Raw genomic sequence first — 21,508 nt, 5'->3', positions numbered from 1 at the left:
TGTGGATATTTTTTACAGGCTGCAGTGTAGTTCTCAAAAGTTATTATAAAGCAAAAAAATTTAAATTGGGACTGGACATCTATACAATCATTCAGTGTTGCTGTAGGACTTTTTATTCTGACCTGAAATTTATCTTCATGTAAAAACCACAGATATTTTGACTTCTAGGGCAAAAGTATCTTCTCCACTCTTGTTGCTTTTAATTCCTTCCAGGATGTTTTTAGTGATATTTCTCAACTTTTCCATCAAAGCATTTGACATTATGGCAATTCTTTATCCACACACCTCTATTCTTTCATCTTTCTGGCTTAACAAAAACTTGAAAATGGTTATATTGGAAAAGAGTTCAGATACTTTCCAGTACTTTGAAACTATAGACCATGTATGGCTTGGGGTTTTAATCAAATAGTTTTTAACCTGAAGCACATAAACCTGACACATGCCATATTTTATTATCCTTTCTCCTCCACCCCCTACTCTGCCATGTCAATAAAAGAAACTGTGCATCTGTAGAAAAGTAAGCCAACACTAATTAATTTCTATAATGAACGGTTTCACTTTTGTAGTTCCAGTGAATTAAAGGAGCACCATATATAGTTTTAAAAATCCTGGTACAGAAAAGGTGAAAATTTAGGGTATTTCAGTCAGAAGAAGTTAGATTTTCCAAATAAAAGTAAAGAAGTAGGAAGAACAAGAGGTTGCAGGTTATAAACACTGTTGCCAGTTTTAGTTTTATGGTGAACTTTGAAGTATAACAAAATGCTGAAAAGCTGTTTATACCACTGTTTCAAATGCTTTTAACTCTGCCTCTCCATTTCCTAAGGACTCCATGCTCTAAATATTTGTCAAGAAAAAAAAAAAAGCATGAAAATTTACCACTGTTACAAAACCTTTGTTAACACACTCAAAAAAAAATTCCAAAGTCACAAATAATCAGGACTATTGAATGTTTACATATGAAACTTAGAGCAGATTTTAAATTATTCCAAGCAGATTTCTACCTTCTTCAAACTTCTTCAAAAGAAACTGCTCAGGCACTCCTAAGTTATCTTTCTCTAGCTCTTTGGTACGTCTTTATTTGAATTCCCTATAGCAGAAGGGAAAAGAGAAACATCTCTGGTTGAAATGAGAATCTTTTAAAGACACCTGGTAGAAGTGACAAGGTGAGAAATTTAAAAATGATTGAAACTGTAACTTATAACTGCAAAATGCTAAGGATGTCTGAAATCAAACTATATACATCCATACAGAAACCATTGTTTAGATTTCCTAGAGCTTCCATGACTGTGTTCTGTTCAGCCACATTATTCTTCCTAAATGCATTGCCCTTGACAATGCAGAAGGCCTGTGGATAACCAGCAGTCTCAATAATGCCCACCTGCATTTGGGTAAATCATCACCTGCCTGTCATACATGACTCAGAGATTCTGCCTTCCTCTATACACAGTAAAATGCTGAACGTATTTCTGCCAACAAATAGACGAGAAATAACTATAGTTGAGATAACCTTCAGCAGTTGTTACAAAGCAATATATTGAGAAATAAGTAATTAGTTTCCATGAGTAAAGATAAGGATGGCATTTGGCTCGTCTGAGGCTATTTGAATAGACTTTACTGATAATACAATAGGTTAAAATTCTGAAGATGTTACTGGAGTTTACTTCTCCAGTCCTTTCATCGACTCATGAGGCTGAGTAACTAAATTGCTTTCTTTTTTTAACTCCTCCCATACTTTTGTCTTTTTATCTCTCTGAAGAGATATCAAACATCATCAAACATTTCAATCAGAAATTTAGACTTACTGTAGCTTTTAGACCTCATCTAGTATAATATAGCCTCAGCAGCAGCCTCTGGAAATTACAGTCATAAAAAATTAATAGCATTAAGTTATGGGTATTAAGAATCATTGTTTAAAAGAACTTTATACTCAAACTCTATTCTTGGTGGAATTCATTAAATATCATAATACAGCACTTAATTATGACTCACTTTCAACAGTTACATACAGCTAGGAAAAAATGTTGATTTTTGTCTTCTACATTCTTTTGCAATGTTTACCAGAAACCAAAGTTTCTACTCAGACAGTTATACAACATTGCAGAGCAGTGATGCCAAAGACAGCCATAATAATATTCAAAATCATATAAATCGATGGTTCGCCCTCATGTGGTGTATTTTGCTCATTTCCAGAAAATAACCAAACCTCAGCAATGAGCAATTAAAGTGATTTGGCAACTGAATACACTTCTAAATGAAGAGAGATTGAAAAAGACCAGAAATATAGCATTTTGAGAGAAGAAAAATAGGAAAGGACGTGACACAGATCATACAAATGTATTTAAAATAAATGTGGATAGGCAAGAATGTGAGTTTCATCTACACATGTAATACATAAACAAGTGGACATTTAATGAAAGTGGAAGACTAGTGATTTGAGCTAAAACAAAGAATTTTTGTTTTTCAGACACACATACTTAAGACTATGAAATTCAATACCAACAGGATAAATGAAACTTCTTAAGGTTCTCTCAAATTCCTTAGTCAACAAAAAGTTTTAAAAGTAAAATTTAAAGGAAAATTAAATTAATAAATAAAAATACATGCTATGTTACTTCTATTAAAAAAACATACGATATATATAGCAATATAGTGTTATTCTTAGCATTTATGAGTTAAATTCTAACATAAATAGTAAAGAAAAAGTGCAGTCAATATCTATGCTGAAACAGAGTAAATAAGGACAATATATATGAAAACATCAAAAGTACTTTTACAAAGTTTTTCATTTGAAACATCAAAATTAAATGTCATGAGATCTCGAAATGTAAAACTGTGGAAAAAAACAAATGGTATACATCAATGCAATGTTTCAAATGAACTTAACTGTGACCTGTATGGCCACAAGATGACAAGGAATATTTTTGTTAATATTTTTGAGCACAGACTGGAATGCAGACAGTTTTAAACATATTTATTTTCTCCCAAAACAAGCACTAAGAACTACAAGACAGGATGAATATTTTCTGCACACCTTTGTTTTCTTTCATTTTTACATTTTAACACATGTAATTTCAGCCATGATTTTAATTTTGAACTTTGCTTAAAATTATATTTTGGGGTAATTACAAATATATTTTCAATTAAATCATGGATATAGTTAATCCTTAACTTTGCCCTATTGCCATCTATTTCCTTTGAATTTGCTCCCCTTCTTAAATTAAAATCAAACATGTGACTGCTAAAAGATAATATTATCATGAGTTTTTCTAATCATTCCAAGAATCACACACACATACATGTTTCATTTTATGCAAGCTTTTATGGCCAGGTTCATTAATATGCTGTGGCTGTTTTATGCTACTCTGGAGCTGTACAAAGCAGCCAGAGCATACTAGCTGGTTCAGCTAAATTTACAACGCCTTTGTTGAATAAAAGCAGTGCAAAGCAGTTAGAAGGCACAGCCCAGCTCCCTTCTGTCTGTTGCTTCTCCTTCACTCTTCTGAACACTCTCATTTGTTTCCACCGCCTCCTGCATCTTCTGTATTCCACTCTACAGAAACACATCACTCCCCTGCAAACTCCAAGCACACACATAGACATATGTGCATATACAACACAGACCTGAGCCTCTTTCTGCTGCCTGCTTTACCGAGCACATCTGGTGTAATGTGGAGCTTATGAAAATAATTATTTGAACATTACTAGTCAACCATTGCTCTTATTTTTTTCCTAGAACTGTTGGCAGAAGAGAGTGGATTACATCCTCATAAACTCAAGTGTAAAATCATCCTCTTAGAAAACAGCCACCATCTCCTTTGGCTTTCAAAGAGATTAAAGTAAATTTAACCTGAATAGGTGGAAGTAAATGATGAAACGAATTCTCTAGAGGGATACTTCAGAGCTTAAAAATAATGGAAAAGAGCTGTGCATTTTTGTTATCTAAGGAGAAAAGAAGAGATGCTTGTCCTTTAGAAAAATGTCATTATTCCAAAGATTTTTGTAGCTAGGCCAGTTCCTTACCTATGGTAAACATCAAACAACACTTTTCTAGTAAAATTAAATGGCATAGTGATTTGATTACTGCAATTATTTTCCATTCTACAGAAATTTCTCTATCCTACATTTTCTACTACCTCCTTGTAGTTAATACAAGCCAATATCTTTTATAAATGAAGGAGCATTCTTCATCTTCAAAATGGCTACAGCCACTTAAATTTGATTTTGCAAGAGGGTTAGTTAAAAAATATAATAAACTTTTCATATAGCACTGAAATCAAAATGGCAGACACAAACCAGCACTGTAATTTTTCCTCTTCCCCACTACAGTCCCACTGTAGCCACTCACTCAGCATGCCTTTGAAGTGATTACTTTGTGTTCAAATTTTTCTGCATTTTTCACACATGAAAGTTGTTCTTTCCTGCAGAAAGAGAAAAGTTTCTCAAACTGTTTGGAGGAAGAGTGAGGTGGAATATTATTCAGTCCTAAAAAGACTTACATAAAGTAGATTTATCTAGGTATTTATACAGTGGGAAATAACTAGCATTCTGCTACCTGCTTATATATATATATGTATGTGTGTAAATGCTTCTATAAATATATTCTGACCTAAACCCGAAGTATCTGATTTCAAGTACATAGTCACATATAATACCTGGTTATGAGCTGAACTCTAGAGACAGAAAAAAAGCCTTGGTCTCTTTTTCTGTGGACATTATCATTCAGAAGGATCTCTGCTGTGAAATTTGACAGTCAATCAAGTAATAACGAGCTACCTAGTGTCAAGGCTGGTGACACTTCAAATATGTGCTCGGCACAACTCTAAGATGAAATTAGTGCTCTTCTGGTGAGAAAGTGAAAGCTATGTGCACCCCCTGGGGAGTTTTAGATTATTTTAATGCAAATTTCTCAGTTCCTAAGAACTCAAAGGATTAGGCTCTGGAGCCAGCCAGTAAGCAGGAAGCCTTGGCTTCTCTCCAAACAGTCTCCACCCATCTGCAAACTTTTCACACCTTGGTTATGGTGGAGAGAACCTTCACCAGTATCCACTCCTGCCTTCACCAGGGGATGAATACTGCCTAACCTCTCTGGTAGGTATAAAGAGAAAATCTCTCCATGTTTCCCTTATTTTTCTCTTAAGATTGAGGATGTTCAAAACTTGCTCGACATCTTACTTTGGACCTTGTCTGTCTTTCTATAAAAGCATGTAATCTAATATAAAAAAACAAATCATATTTTTCTGTCTCTGCAACTCACTTATTTTCTTAAAAAATGCCTTGTTGTAGACAGAAACTCCAGAACAACAGCTGATTTGTTGGGACAGCATGGCAATTCTTCTATTGATTTTCTGGATTTTTCTGGACTCTTGCCAGTCTGCTGTCTCACAATTCTGTTCTGGCCAAACTGAGAACTTAGGCTACATCATGTGTGACATTTTGGATAATAGCAAGGATGGATTCTGGCTCACAGATAAAATGTCTCTTTACTAGGAGCTGTAAATCTACCTACCACTCAGACCAGATCTACAGAAACAGCTACCTAGTCTATCCTAAGTAATTCACAAATTGTTGTATCCACCCTTCTAAGGTCCATGTTGTTTGCTTCAATGATCCTCATTCAAAACTGTCATACCAGTCATACTAAATCCATGTCAGCAAGACCTACAGAGGGCACAAAGACTGTGACCAGGTCAAAAGGAGCTGGAGAGTGTAGGGAAATATTTCCTGTTGTTGCTTGGAGAAAAACATTCACATTCATTACAACATTAATCACAAAGTTAAATGAATGCATTTAAAATAGCAACATTAAATTTATTTGCCTTAAAAAAATACAGTTAAGTTTATGTCTGCATATAATTAATCAGAGTGCAGTAAGTTACATGAATTTTTATTTTCCTGAATAGTGCTGCTTTGCTTAGGAACAGAGACTGAAATTCCCTCTAACTCTGAAGCAGAGTAATAGGCATAGCAGCAATACTAGCTGCTCCAAACAATTTCCTAGTGTGCCTTAAAATAGAACTGTGAAGTACATATTTGTAAATGCACTATTAAGCCCAGGTATTTGTCATCAGGATAGCAGGGGTACCAATTGTGGGTACAGTCTCAGTATGTGAGTCTTCTGTTGAATAAACTGGGACCACCATTCTCAGCATCATTAGATGGACACATTACCTATATCATTAGTGGGACAGTTTGGATCCAAACCAAGAATGTTGGGGTGGAAATACCAGAGATATTAGTATCAGACACTAATACCAGTGATTTGAACCATCCAGTTCCTTAACTTACATAAAAATCTCATGGAAGTATAGGAAATATCCTGGAAAGAGCTTGAGGCACTACTGAGTGTAGAAAATTTGGAGCCCTCCACTTACAATTTGTTTAGACTCTTTAAATACAGACAAATGTAAATAAAATTAAAACTTTTTCCACAATAACAGTGGGATATTGTAAATGTGTAAAGCTCTTTCTCTGACTGGGGCTTAGACTGACTTCAGGTACATTGTTTATTAGAAACTCTGTATATTATTTCATGGGCTGCACAGAAGTTCTTTGGAAAAAAAAACAAAAACACACACACACAAAAACCCCAACAAATGAAACAAGAGTTTCATGGATTTTTGGGGTGTATTTTCAATAAGGTATAGTCAAAACCTGTTAAAGATAATTGCACTACTTCAACCTAAATGCCTTGAAAGAGATCAGAGATATACATTGGTTTTCTCATTGCCTTTCTTGCATATCATTCTCCTTTAAATGGAACTCCTTTTCAGAGGTGTAGCATTTGCCCAAATTTGAAAGATGAACCCTTCACCTTCCCTAAACTTCACTAAACCCTTCTGCTGGATTGCTTTGCAGTGAAAGAAATGGTGTATGTAAGATGGGACACTGAATCTCTAAAAAGATAGTGGTTTGGACTGTTCTTATCTCCTCTGTTCCTATAAAAATAAGACTTAATAGATTATGAAGCATCAACTATGAAGGAATAAAATTTCATTTATGAACGAGCTATTGAGAATATTTATTATGAACGAGCAAAGAGAAATACAGCATGCAACATTTCCTATCATTCTTATTGAAGTATGTTAAAATTATTTACTTTTAATTAAATAGCACTTTACTGCAATTTGTAGAAAAAAAACTAATTGCCAAATCTGCTAGCATCATAATGAGTCTTTTAAGTGAATGAAGAACACTGGAATTGGACTATACTTCATATTGCTTTCTGTCTGCCCTACTGGCATGTAACTGCAATCAATGTGAACGTGAACAGTAATTTTCTTCTGCCTGATATAAATACTTACATTTAAAATTTATGGTAGAGAAGTAAGCAAGATCAAAGTAATTTTACTGGCATAGCATAATAATAAAATCACAAGTGACCAATTAAAAAATTAGAATTCTTTTTTGTTGATTCTGCATGGATGATCACAACGATTAAATTACCTATTTTTTAATTTACTAAACTCTCATATACTGAGATACCAGGATGAATTTAGTTTCACCATGGATTATTCTCCTGACTTTCAGTATTAAATGAGCTCTTATTCATGTGCTTTTGTTCTACAAATAGTTTTCAGAACTCCAAATGGTACCAACCTGAATGCTGTGAGATACTCAACATCACCCATAGGAGGATCTAAGCCACCTGTCCAAGCAATATTTATGTTATACCCTTCGCCAGGGCCACTTCCAACCTGAAAAATAGAAATAAAATGCCAAAAAGAGAGAAAAAGAGGAAAAAGGAGGAGGAAAATAGAGAGGGAAAGGGGAGAAGAATTTTCTCAAATGTGCTTTAGAAACAAACATCAAATAACATGTCAGATCAGCCTTGTTTGACAAGGACTGCTCTGGGTTATGCACTTGTTCTCCACTGGTCCCCTGCTCCCAGTGGACAATTTGGTAATCTGGTGTAATTTAAAGAACCAGAGAAGGACAAGAAAATTAGGGGTAATCATGCAACGCAATTACCTGAAAGATACAAATAAAAATGGGGCTCTAAAGAAATAAACCTAACCTCATTTGGGGCTCCACTGCCGGGGAAGAAGTTGCCTTCATCATAGCGATGGAGGGAAACATACAGGATGCTGGGGTCAGCATAAAAAGCCTGCTGTGTACCGTTGCCATGGTGAACATCCTAAAGGAGAAAGAAAACAGATGACAAATGTAATAATGTCCAACTCAGGGTAGAGAGCTCAGTTCTGCTTTCTTTTACACCCCCCTCCTCTCTCTCTCTCCCAGTTTCTCTCCCTCTCCCTTGCCCTCCTTTTGTCTTTCCCTTTCCCCCTCCCTTCACCACCCCATACTTCCTGAACTTTCAGGCAAATTACTCTTTAATGCACTCATTTTTTAAACTGGCTTCTAAAAATCAGGAAACCATAGCGAGCATGCCCTGGAGACTCCAGATGAGCAGTCATTGAGAAATCCCAGTCCTTTTGTACAATTAGATATTTATACACCGGCTCTTTGTACTCCTTGCCTCAGTGATGGAATCTAGCATCCTGTTTTATGGAGGAATTTTATGACTTATTAACTGCCAACAGTTCATAACCCCTCAGGCTTAATTAACTAGCCTCATTGGCCTCTGAAGAAAGACTAATGTTTAAACTACAAACTAGTATTTTGCAGAAGGATCTATGGTTTACAGAGCTTTTTCACAATTCTTGACAGAACACTAAACATAAGAGTATTCATTGATTTGCCAAGTTCCACTATTGAGGTCAAAGGCTCTGCGACCAGCTGAGTAAATTGGCTTTCTTGAAACATTCAGTTCAGTTCAGTCCCTCAGCAGTTAGATCCACATCAAAAGAGATGCCAGATGCGGAAAGGACTTCATACTTCATTTTTGCAAAATCATGACGGCAACAGTTGAAGACATAGGAATATGATCTCATTAGCTATTAAATCATCTGCCAGATAGGATGGTGCCTTCCACAATCAAGGAGTGACCTTGGCCAGTCTCCATATTTCAAACATTATATAATGACAGTGAATAAAATTCTGTCGTTAAATAAAATGCTGACAAAGAAATGCTGACAGTATATCTATATAACAAAGGCTGATGATACAGACATTTCCTTTTTTTTTGTTTGTTTTCACAGTTCACTACTATTCTATGTGGTTAGACGCACAAGGATTTTACAAGTGAAAATAGAAAATCCCCTTGCCTTTCAGTAAAAGTAAAAAAAACCAAAACAAAACCAAAACAAAAAATGTTTCTTCACTGGCATTTCTAAGAAGCTGAAAAGTTATAGATATTATTTATTTTCCTCCTTTAAGCTATCCCTGTGAAATTTCTGATTTAGAAAATTAAGGGGGACAGACGAACTATGCTGAACGGCAACACTATCACTGTCACCCAGTCTGTATTTATTTTACAATTGTTATGAGGTCTAAATCCAATTTAGTGTCCACCAAACAGAAGTCACATTCTCCTCACTATGCCTACTCCAGGAAGGCTCAAGTTGTACCTCAAGGTGTGCACTGCCAATAGCACAGCAAGCACTGAACATTGCTTGTCCTCCTTGCCAGCTGAAGCAGCCCATGAGTTTCACCCAAATTGTTCAGAACTCTCTACATTGATTGAATCCTACTTGTACTGCATTGTGCTTGACTTGGACCTCCTCTTGGATCTCTGTAGGATAGTATTATAAGAGTTTCTTGTCTTTTCTATGTTGAAAGTACTTGAAACAACATGAGGATGGAGTTACAGCCCAACTGTGACTTAATGCCAAGGTTAAATGTAACACATGAGACGTGCAAAGGAGAACACACTGGTATGAGGCTGTTGAAGATTTCAAGGCAGCCAGTGTAGTGTTAGATGGTTCTGACTAGCAAATGAAGTAAAATCTGGCAAGCAGATTAATCCCAGAATCCCATTCAGTTTTCAGCTGTGACAGAGTTAATTGGTTTACTCCAAAACAGACTCAAATCCTGCTAGCATAACTGCAAGTATGGAATGAGGATTTCAACAACCTGACAAGCTATGCTGAGCACACAGATAGATCTGCAGGGACACAGTAGGACTTCACTTTGTTATTATAATTAGTCTTTCTTTTCCATACATATTTGGGGCTTTAGATATATTCTTGCTGTAAGTTTCCAAAACAGGATGAAGAATGTTAAAGGGGCATAGAGAGATCTTTTTTCCTTATTACTTTTTTATTATTATTCAAATCTCATAGCTAGCTTTCTTGTCTAAACTTTAATTCCACTAAGAGCTCTTTTTTGAAGAGCAGTAACTTCTCTGATTAGACAAAGGAATGTGTTCTTTAAGACTGCGGATATTAGCATGTGGGAAATGAGTTCATATTCTGCCCTTTGTAGATCAAATGTATTAATACTATATAACTCAGTTCAAAACCACAGATTTATGCAAATGGTGGAATGAGGAAAAAATCCTGTCAGATACATATTTTATTTTACTGTATAAATAGATATAAATAGATGTAGGGAAGATTGACAATTAAAAAGTTCAGAATTTAGATATGAAGACATGTAGCAGCTATGTAGACTATGCTTAATTTGTAACTAGAGTACACTTTAGTGTGTGGGATTGGATATTGCTTTGCAATATTTATATTGTAGTAACATGTATAGCTGCCAATTTGCATGGGGTCCTGCTGTGCTAGTCACTATCAAAATGCAGTCTTAAAGGTTAATTTCAAGTCTAACATCTGTAATTCCATTCTTTCTTTCAGATGCCCCATACTCAGTTGGTGGGAATAAAGACATCACTATTAACTTGTTCATTCATTCAGTTTGGCCTGTGATTTATCCATAGCTTGCATGCATAAGAAATTTTCCATATGAATTTTTGTACATCATTGCTGTGACCATGGAGCAGACTAGGGACTGGACTGCAACTGCTCCAGGAATTAAGTCATCTGTGTCAGCCATATATTTCCTGCTTTTCACCCGCTGAGTTATTCTGGTCAATGGGACAGTTGCAGAAAGGCTGAAAATTCCCTATCTCCTTTCCTGGATAAAAGTAGGCAGCTTCACAGGTAATCATTTGCAGAGGTGATGATTTGCACATTTAATTGTGCCTTGAAAAACTGAAGCTGAATTTCTAACCCTTATTGGCTAAGTATGTCAAAGGGAAGTGTTTTCTTTTCCCAACAAGGCAAATGTAACATTTACAGGCAAAAAGACTTAAAAACATTCACAAACTTTGAGTAGGCTTTCCCTATTAAAAAATGAGAATAATCAGAGAGTTCACTTTTGGCCAGAATTTACAGCAATGAACTGAAAGATTCAAGTCAGCAAACAGACATAACATACAGTAGAAGTGAATTTCTTAGTAATAATAGTTTCTGGCAGTTTATAATTATGCTTCTAAATGACAGTAGAACAATCTGAGAAATATTTGAAAAACATTCTAAGAATATTTATTCTACACATATACTTAGTCTGCCACTCATTTTTCACTTACCATTCCTTCTCCCACACTCCCCCTTTCTCTGCTTCTCTTCAACAGTCAGTACGCATGTTTAACTGAATAAAAGTGCTAGATGGTAAGGCCATGACTCCACAATAAGATTTAATTATGAGTGCAGATATGAACAAGATTTAGACTATTAAGCCCTGCACTTCAAAAACCCTTTAACATATTTTGTCTTTAAATCTTTTATCACCTGCAAAAATTAATTAAGTGCAGATGTAACAGGTTAGGTTTTGATGCCAGGGTTCATTTCCTGTCTATGCTTTGTCAGACACCCTATTACACCTCGTCATGAACTGTAGGAAAACAAAAATGGTGCTCATAAATCAGCATTCAACTTTCCTTGGGCTGTGCATTGGGCTGATCCTTTAAGTGCAAGGCAGAGCTCCAATTCATTATTCATGAAAATAATATAGCCAACATGCCAAATGTCATCTGCATTTAAATAATCCATTTGTTAAACGTATTAAGTATTGTGTAAGAATGCCTTCTATTAAAATACAAGACTAATCCAATGAAGTGGATTTTTAATCACATAGCTTTCCTTCAGGGAACCACCAAATCCTTGCTTACATGACTAGAAAACTTCTTGGGGGGAATGACTTGTTGATTTTTTTTAATAATATCAAAGTTACACAAGTCAAATCATTGTGAACTGGGGAGAGTGGTCAATTTTGTTACCAATGCAACAACATTCTTTATAGAATATCTGACTACTTAAAGTTTCTATTCTGTAGGGAAAAGTAAACTTGAGTTCTGTAGGGTTATTTTAACAGTGGAAGTATCAATTCATTTAAGGACCATAAAAGTTGCCCTGATCTGTGCCTTCTTCTCATTAAATTGCAGTTAACACCATTAAAGTGAAACATAGATGTTTATAGCTTCAGTACTGCCATCCTGGCTTTAATGAGTTCCCAAAATCAGAGGAAATGCACACCTTTATTACTTGTAGGTATTAAAAGCAGGAAAGTCGGACTTATAAATACAAATTCATGATCTTTCATCTAGATGCACTGCGAGTGTGATGCTTGCCAAGAATACATACCAGATCTACAATCAATATCTTGCCTATATTTAGCTTGTCTCTCAAGTATTTGGCAGTAATTGCAATCGAATTAAAAAAGCAGAACCCCCTGTGGAATAGAGAAGAACAGAAATAAGAAAGCAAATCAGTCAGGAAAACAGCTATAAATAATGTTCAGAGCATTTTAAAAAATGCTATATGATCTCCGAGGCCATAAATCTGCTTCTGGGAGTACCTAGAAAGCCTTTTCAGTCATCTGCTAACAATTACAGTTCTTCAGAGACATGCACAATGCAGGTGATTGCCAGTAACCTTAGTGCTCCAAGATGGGCAATATTCCCTGGTACTTACATGGCTGTTGATTCTTCAGCATGATGGCCTGGGGGCCTTACAACAGCAAAGCCATTCTGTAAGAACAAGATAGGTTTTCAATTATCAGCTTAAAAAAATACTTGACTCAGAGCAAAACAGAGCAGCAGGCAGATGGGATTGAAATCTATTAGAGCCTCTTGAGCACTTTTTCTATCCAATCCCCCTTTCATAGTACTGCCAGAAATAATACAGTTGAGAACAGTGGCAAATAAATTTCTATAAATACACACATGCACACACATACACACACAACGTGATCTAAAGAGGAAGAAAAAGGCAGAATGAGAAAGCCCCGTTATGAATCCGGCTGTTTAGAATTTGCATTTAAAACAAAGGTCATCTAGGATCATGCAATCTTAATTTGCTCCATCTTGAGATGCTTCAAAAAGAAAAGTATCTTAAGGTATATATTTTACATGACTAGGCATTGTTGACCTTACCTCTGTATAGACTAAATGATAAATTCAGACCCCCCCACACACACATAATTTCTAACAGTAGAAGAAGGATGACAATGAACATCCCATATTTCTGCAAACCATAAATTACACTTGGGAACCTGCCATGCTTGCAAGTTAATAGGTTCCCTGAAGTCAATTTCTAATTTCTAATTTCTACACTTTCTGGAACTGTAGATACATTTCATGAAGTACAGCACTGAAGATAAAAAGAAAAATGAAATTTCCATGCTTCCAATGTGGGTATGGTAAAGGGAAAATGTAGAAGTGGTGGCAAGGTAGCTCTATTCAGAAAGTCAGATTATATATTCAAGAAGCAGTGTCTCATAAGGTCATGTATTATATGAAATTTCTCTTACAACAGTTAGATTCAGGAGAAACTCCACTGCTTCATAGTATTTCCTCTTTATTTCAACTACCCAAGATGGTCCTTCTACTCAGCTACATATATGCCATCAAACTAATGACAATTACTACATACATAAAAATAAGAAATTATAATTATCTGTACATGAGATATCTGCCCAACTTGTATTTTCACAGAGCCCCACACAAACAACAGATGTGTATGTATGCCTGCATGACCAATCAAGCATTATATTTTCAGAGAGGAGGGGACAGGAAGAAAAAGACTGGAATACTTCTGTATTTTAATAATCAGTATTAAAATATTCCAGTCAAATATACTAAAACTTGATAAATGTAAATGTTTCAGCCTTCTCTTACCTGGAAAAGCATAACAATCATTAAACTTTCACTCACTTTGGTGTAAATACAGAGGAACATGGCAGTTAATAGTTACATTGGCTCCTGTGAAATCTGTTTATTTACAATCATATGGATGTGTGGTTTCTGTGTACCTGTGGAATTGTCTACCTAAGTTGCTTCACTGGCATTTATTTATAAATAAACACTACCATGTCGTCTTATTGAATTTGCTGCTAGACGTAATCCAAGCAGACAGCTGAAACGTTTTGTGGAGCATGGCCAAAGTTTTATCAAAGTACAGTAAACTTAAATTACAATACCAAGGGAGTGCATGTGCAACAGTTGTTCTTCTGGCCACCATTTAAAGAATCTGAGGGATTTGACATTATGACTTATTTTGCATTGTGTCCACATTAAAAAAACAAACCCAAACAAAACACAACAATCCAACAATTAAAGGCACAAAAATCATATGTTAGTATTCATGCAGGCATTCCTGGAGATGGGATATAAATTGCCTATACATCAAACACACCAGGAAAAAAAAAGAAAAAAAAAGGTATTGTGGACTGCACTAATTTGCAGAACTAAGCCAGCTTTAGACTCTCAGCTAAAACTGTATTCTCTACCTTTCTGAGGGTTTTTTAACATTTCCTTATCACACAAAAATATGACTTAGAGAAGAATTTGGCAAAGAACTCTTTTGCAGCATTTATGAAAAACCGAAGTATATTTATGCTGATGAATGTCGGGATAATGAGGTGAAAAAAAGACTCAGCAAAGAGGGTATTACTAGAGAAAGAGCATGATGCTACCTGTATTTTGTTCTCTCGATATTTTCAGGGATTTGGAAAAAGTCCACGAAAGGCTTACAGCTGCCCCTGCTCAACTAACAGCTCATTATCATCTAACTTTATCAGTATTCCCAAAAGATCAATATAATTAAGATGATTATCTCTAGGAGGATTTCATGGAGCAATATAGAGACAGAAAACATCAGCACTGCTGTTTTTGACAATATGACAGTTACAGTGTAGGCTTCTCATCGGTTGCCTTTGACAAGACTCTTTGGAAGCCCTGTTCTATTACATATAGATAATTTCTGAAATCAGAGCTTAGCTATTATAGTTCTCCACCAGCATGCAGGATATTCACAACAGCATCGTGACCACTTTTTATGAGGTTTTTACATCACAAAAAGTTCAGAATTCACATTGGAAATTTTCTTTTTAAAAAATATTGTGCATATATTACACTGACAATAAAACATACAGTTGAATTATACCAAACACTGAAAACTAGTTACCATACAAAACTATTGGAAATTTTGCGTAATTGATAAAACGCTTAATTTCTCTTACTTTCAAACTTTGCATGAACACAGTATACATTAGTACAATGGAACATTATTTTTTTTTTAATTTAGGCAATTTTAAATATCAGACAGTGAGCTCAGTGGACAGTAGAACAGTAGACGGAAAGGCAAAAATCTGCTTTAAAGATAGAAAGACTAACACAGAGCAGTATGTTGAAAATGAAGCCAACATACATAAATTCAAAGCGTTTTTGTACAGAGCCTTATTTATACTAGGATACAGACACCTTTATAAGTAGACAGAACATTAAACTGACTGACAGACACAAACATTAGAAAAACGATTCATGTCTGTGCCATTATGTGATTACCTTTATTTAAATGTGAGGATTAAGAATAAAGCCTGAATAGAGATATTCTAAAATCTGTGCCTGTTTGAACAACAAAGGAAGAGAAGTCTGCCCAGACTCAGTTTACACAGAAGATCAACTGCAGATAAACCTGCTGAGTTGGACTGTTAATGAAAACTAAGAAAAATGTTAGTCTTTTTCCACAGTCAGCTAAGTATTATCTTCTTTCATGACTCTAAATAGGTAATTAGATGCTTGATTTCCAAAACCGGAGGTGTACATCCTACTGTGGCCTTCTTGTCTTTGGTGGTCAAGTTAATCCCTTTCTGTAGTGTTCTGGGTTACAGTGGTGGTCTACATCATGCTTGGGCATCTACTGTGCCACTCCATGAACCATTCCAAGACAAGTACTCAAGACAACACCGTAACATGGGTGGACAATCCAGGGCTTAGAACTGACCATCTATTGCAGAGTTCCACTGGTGTTTCTATTACATTACCTTCCTATAGGAGGTAAAACTAGACTCAGACAATTTGGGCAATATGTGGTCATTGTGGCAAGGTGTGAATGATTCTTCCATTCACATGACAGTGAGAGGCTTGCTCTGCCTAGATTCCAAGTGAATCAAGAGTTACCTGCTCAGTCAGGTACTCTAGGTTTGGTGAGAAGCCTCACTGAGGAGCGGTGCATACTAGTTTCACCGGTACTACACTAGTAAAATCATCTGGCTTTTTTGCAGACTTCGAGAAAAGCCAGTGCCATGCAAAAAGTAGCAATAAACCACAGCAGGTACTCCAAGAACACTTATTGAAGCAGTAGAAGACTCAGGTTCAACTACTTCTTGAACATGGGGATGAATTTGTAATTTTGTTTCCCATACCACTTTGTGTATTTAGATTATGTGGTCCATAAAATAGATATTGAGACACATCTTTTCAGTCTGTGTTCTAACAATAGGTCTGGAGTCATGCTCTTCCTCAAACACAAAAATTGTTAATTATTATTAGAAATTGAAGGTCTTCTTGTATTTTAAGCTGTAAACCCCTGTATGAATGAGCAATGGCATCTATACCATCTATTCAAGAGGCAATGGGCACTGAAAGAGCAGAGGCTTCATATGAAAAATCCCTTTTGCTGTGTGGGTGACCAAGCAATACAACAGCTTGCCCAGAGAAGTTGCAGAGTCTCAATTCCTGGAGATATACAAAAGCCATCTGGATATACACCTAGGCAACTAGCTCTGGGCAGCTCTATTTGAGCAAGGGATGTGGAGCCAATGACCTCCTGAGGCCATTTCCAACCTCACCTGTTCTGTGTATTTCAGATGGAGACCAGGTAACTAACTGGAGGTCTGAATTCCACATTTGAAGCTCAACTTGCTCCTAAGGTTAAGTGTTGGAAGTTTTTAAATGCTACTTATCTAAATCCCTTAACCTATCTCAGAGTTACCAGTGCTTAAACAAGGCAGTCTTGGACATGAACTTACTTATAATGGAAAAGTCCTAATTTTGCTTCAATGTGCATACATTTCAGAATTAGAATTAGGCAGAAATGCATAATACATCATTGTACAGAAACGTCTCAGTCTGTCCTGTCAGAATTTATATTCCCCGAGTTATTTCTTTATTCATTTACTTATTTATTAATATACTTTTATCCTTATAAAGTTCATATAAAAAATAAATTTCTTTATATTTAAAACATGATCCATACAGTGGAACTGACAGGTCTAATCCCTAAAGTGGCCTTAGTGCCATCTTTAATTCTGCCATCTCTGTTGTAGTCAAGTTGAACAATAACAAACATCAGGGCTTGCAACTGGTACCAGGAAGAAGATAACCATATTCTTCCCTGTGCCACTTATGCTGCAACACAATCCCAAGCTATGCCATCCATCAGGCAGGATAAGCATGAGAATGAGTGGTGTATGGCTGAGGCAATCCTTGGGCACTTGTTTAGGGCAATTTTACAAGCTACTCATACAGCCAGAGCAGGAGTCAGCACTTGGCCCTGGGGGTCTACGAATGCAGTGAACAAGAACCTGTGATTTAAGAGAGCAGTATTAGCAGCATGTAGATTTGCCAAGAAAACAGTAATGGGCATGAGGGAATACTATTTTGTCTTGCAGAGGAAGCTAGTAGAGGCCAAGTACACAGAAATGGACATTAAACACTTAACTTTGATGGAAACAAAGAGTTCCCTGTCTGCCTTCCTGAAGACCTATGTGGATAGCATCAGAAAATACACATGAGAAGTTGGTGCTTGCAGACTAGCTTAGATACAACCATGATGGCCTGTTTAGCCACAGCTAGTGGCTATATTGGGAAAGAAAGCAGACAAAAGAGTTTTAGTACAGAGCGATCATGGAGGTAAGCAATGTACCACACATATAATTAAAGCTGTCTGATTATATGAAATAATAACAGTCATTCAACTATAAATATAACCATAATTGCTGGGATAGAATATCTAAGACATGGTTTAATACAAAATTTTGCAATTTTTCTAACTTTGTAAAAGCAAAGAATACAAACTACTACCTAAAAGATTTCATTGGTAACTTTGATTGAAGGCTTTTATCAATCATATCTTTAACAGCAGCAAAACAAGTATTCATTTCTTACTGTTTCTTACACGCATGCATTGTTCAAAATGCTGTGGCTGGGTGTAGAAAAAATGTTTCTTTTCTTTTACATCACTTGGAATCGTTTTTCAAGCAAAGGGAGATTCTTTATAGGGCAGAGGGTGAGAAGGTAGAAGCAAGGGTAGGGAAGAGATTGCAGGAGAAATACTGTCCAGGAGGCATTTGGGCACTGAGCACATTCCAGGCAAAGGAGATTTTTGTAGGCAACCAGAGGAGCTGTGTTGTTCAGGCAGCCATGGAAATTTGCTAGCCTAAAGCTTTACCACAGGAAGGATATTATAGGACTAGGGAGACATTGTTTTCTGCTCTTTTTGCTTATTTTATCTTTAGAATGATAATTTATTTTTTGTTGTAAGAAAACCTAGTAATAAAGCTGTGAAACATGGCTGAAAGATTTTTATTCAGAATACTTTTTAAACCAGAAAACTAAGAACTTGGGGGGAAGAGGAGGTTGATTAAGCTAATGCTGTTTATTCACTAGATTAGTACTACTTACCACATGATGATTCCTCCACAGCCCTGTGTGACAAAGGCCTTGAGAACAGTCAAAAACCAAGCTCATTTGAAATTAGAGTTTCAAGTTCAATTTAAGTCATCTATGGATTGTACAAAGACACCAGAGTAGCAACAACCAAATTCAGGAGGTTTACTTTGGTATTGATTCAACCTGACATATCAGAAAGAACAATCCCAGGAACGTATCAGATTCTGGTTCAGGGGAAACTCATTTCAATTGCTTTCATTCTGTTAAATGACCCTCAGCTACCAACAGGGCAATTTTACATATGTGTATGTGTGTGTGTGTGCATGTGCACACTCACATATGACAAGGTAGAAAAAAGGCTTTTGCTTCACTTGATTCAGCTGAAATAGATATTCAAGACAGTCTCAGACCATGCTTTTAACTTATGTGCCTTTCTTCTTGAGTGTTCTTTTGAAAAATTGCTTCTTAATTCACTCAAACCTTTTTTCTTTTTTTTTTTTTTTTTTTTTTAAGTAGGGAATAATCATACAAATCCTAGCAGCTCTTGATAGTTTTTTTGTATAGGTCTCTTCTGTTTCAAGTTTTTCAAATTAAAAATATATGGCACTACATGTTTCTATCACAGAAAACAGTGCTACCATCACCAAGATTTACATATTTAAAGGATATGCAAAGTAAACTAGACAGTAATCATTATTATAGGTTCTATACTTAAAATACTTAATCCTACCTTACCTACCCCTACTGAAGGGGTCATCTGAGGCTGAAGAAAAATGTTTCAACAATGTTCCTTTGTATTTTCAACAGTTACATGTCTGCTCTGGCAGTGAGTTATCTATGACGATGGAAAGTCATCTCCCATTGGGAGAATGACTCCCATCTCCCCTTTGGTAACTTCCCAAAAAGAGACATTTATTAGGTATACTCTTTTTAAATTATATTTTTCTCCTGTATAGTTTTTATTCCTGTCAATCAATTTAAAGACATTGAGGGACAGTCAGAGAAATGTACAAGCTGTTATCAGACAATAAATTAAGATACATTTAATGTTCACAAAACAACATACAATGAAATAACTATTACAAGAACAAATAACATTTTGGAGGACATTACTCAACAAAGTATCATCACTGCAAAATTATCATACTAACCTAGCTGAACTGAACTCCAGCTTTTTTAATGTAGTGTTAATAATTTCATAAACACCTAATATAGCAACAAAACAGGTGGCAGCATCAACGTGAATAATTTGATTAACAAAATGAAAACATCAGCAACCTAAACTCTTTCAGGAAAAATAAAAACAACAATTTGGCAAGCTAAGTCCTAAAGATAAGATTCTTTGCAAGTTCTACCAGTTACAAATGAAATCTGAAACTCAAAAGACCATAGATGCAGAAATTCTCCTTATTTTTCTCCATGACTTGTCTAATGTGGAGTTTGTACAAGCTCTGTACTTGTCCAGTTGGGCAGCAGGAGGGAGGTGCCTGCTGTGCAGGACAGATGCAGAGAGGCAAGGGAAGAGTGTCCTGGTGCACAGCTGCCTGTGAGTGAAGGAGCACAACAGCAGGGAGGGGAGGTGAACTGAGCATGCAATGAATGCAAGGGAAGCACCCGGTGGGGAAATAAATGAGAAGGGAGGGCAGGACAGCACCTTACAGTGCCACATTCTGTGTCAATGAAAGAAATCAATGAGAGCCTTAGTAGGCACTTCCAGGAAAGAAATGCTCTCTCTCTCTCTCTGCATCTTTTTGGGCCCTCTTTCTGAAGGCGAGGTCATTAAGTAGAGGCTAGAGACAGTGATTTCCAGGTTCATGAGCTACACTGCATGCAAGAAATCACAGGCTGGGCACTGCCTCTGTTCCTACCACAAGCACTAGGGAATATATCATAGGACTTCTCTTATCTGATAAAAATATTTATTGGATATAGCTGTGGTGGAATTCTATTCACCTAGATCCACATACATTCTTCTAAAAATCTGTAGTGAGGCAGCAGACTCTTGGAAGCCTTCTACATAAATCTGTTCTGGAAATGAGATATTATCAAACATAGATACATAAAAACAGACAGACAGGAGAGGTGTGGCTCTGATTCCACATAACATAAATACCTCATTGTGCATCAGCAGTTTTCCTAATTATAAACAGCTCAAAAAAAGGTAACCCTCATGCAGTAATTAGGCTCATCTCCCACTGTAGTATTGCCAAGAACACATTCATCAGATATGTAAATAAATTAATGAAAAAGGAAAAGCATAGCATTTGACTCAGGATAACATCGCATTTATAGTACTATATATTTCAGTGGTGTAATTCTTTATTGTCTATTAAATACTGCCTCAAAAGTGTATCAAATGGATATTAATGATTGCTCATTATATTATTAAGCAGACCCACAAAATGCTTAATTTTAACAATTGTATATGATTAAATAAAAAGCATCCAGATTAAGACTCCCCAGAGAAGCGACAATTTGTCCTAATTAAAAAAAAATAAAATAAACAGCATCAACAAAAAAACAACGAAAAACCCCCCAAAAAACCCCACACCACCCTCCCCTCATAAAAAAACCCCACCCCACCACTGTTAATTACTATTGTGGCTATTGTTTTACATCCCTAGTACTGCCATACTGAAGTTTTTCCCAGTGATCAAGGAGATCAAAGAAATCTGATGTCTCACAAGGGGTTTGAACTACAGCAAAGAGAAT

General features: G+C 36.1%; 1 protein-coding gene across 19 annotated transcripts in view; it reads right to left on the bottom strand.

Moving 5' to 3' along the window:
- Positions 1–21,508, bottom strand: part of HDAC9 (histone deacetylase 9) — a 457,908-nt gene that overhangs the window by 88,407 nt on the left and 347,993 nt on the right. For all 19 annotated transcript variants that reach the window (XM_014894384.2, XM_088162701.1, XM_088162750.1 and 16 more), the window contains 4 exons: positions 12,816–12,871; positions 12,486–12,573; positions 8,015–8,134; positions 7,597–7,694 (listed from right to left, as the gene is read on the bottom strand). In XM_014894384.2, the coding sequence (XP_014749870.2) occupies positions 7,597–7,694; positions 8,015–8,134; positions 12,486–12,573; positions 12,816–12,871 (362 nt within the window). The remainder of the gene's footprint in view (positions 1–7,596; positions 7,695–8,014; positions 8,135–12,485; positions 12,574–12,815; positions 12,872–21,508) is intronic.

This window comes from Sturnus vulgaris, chromosome 1 (genome assembly GCF_052056855.1).
Source record: "Sturnus vulgaris isolate bStuVul1 chromosome 1, bStuVul1.hap1, whole genome shotgun sequence".
Taxonomy (NCBI): Eukaryota; Metazoa; Chordata; class Aves; order Passeriformes; family Sturnidae; genus Sturnus; species Sturnus vulgaris.
Note: the sequence above shows the minus strand (reverse complement) of the source record. Positions and strands in the feature narration are given on the sequence as shown.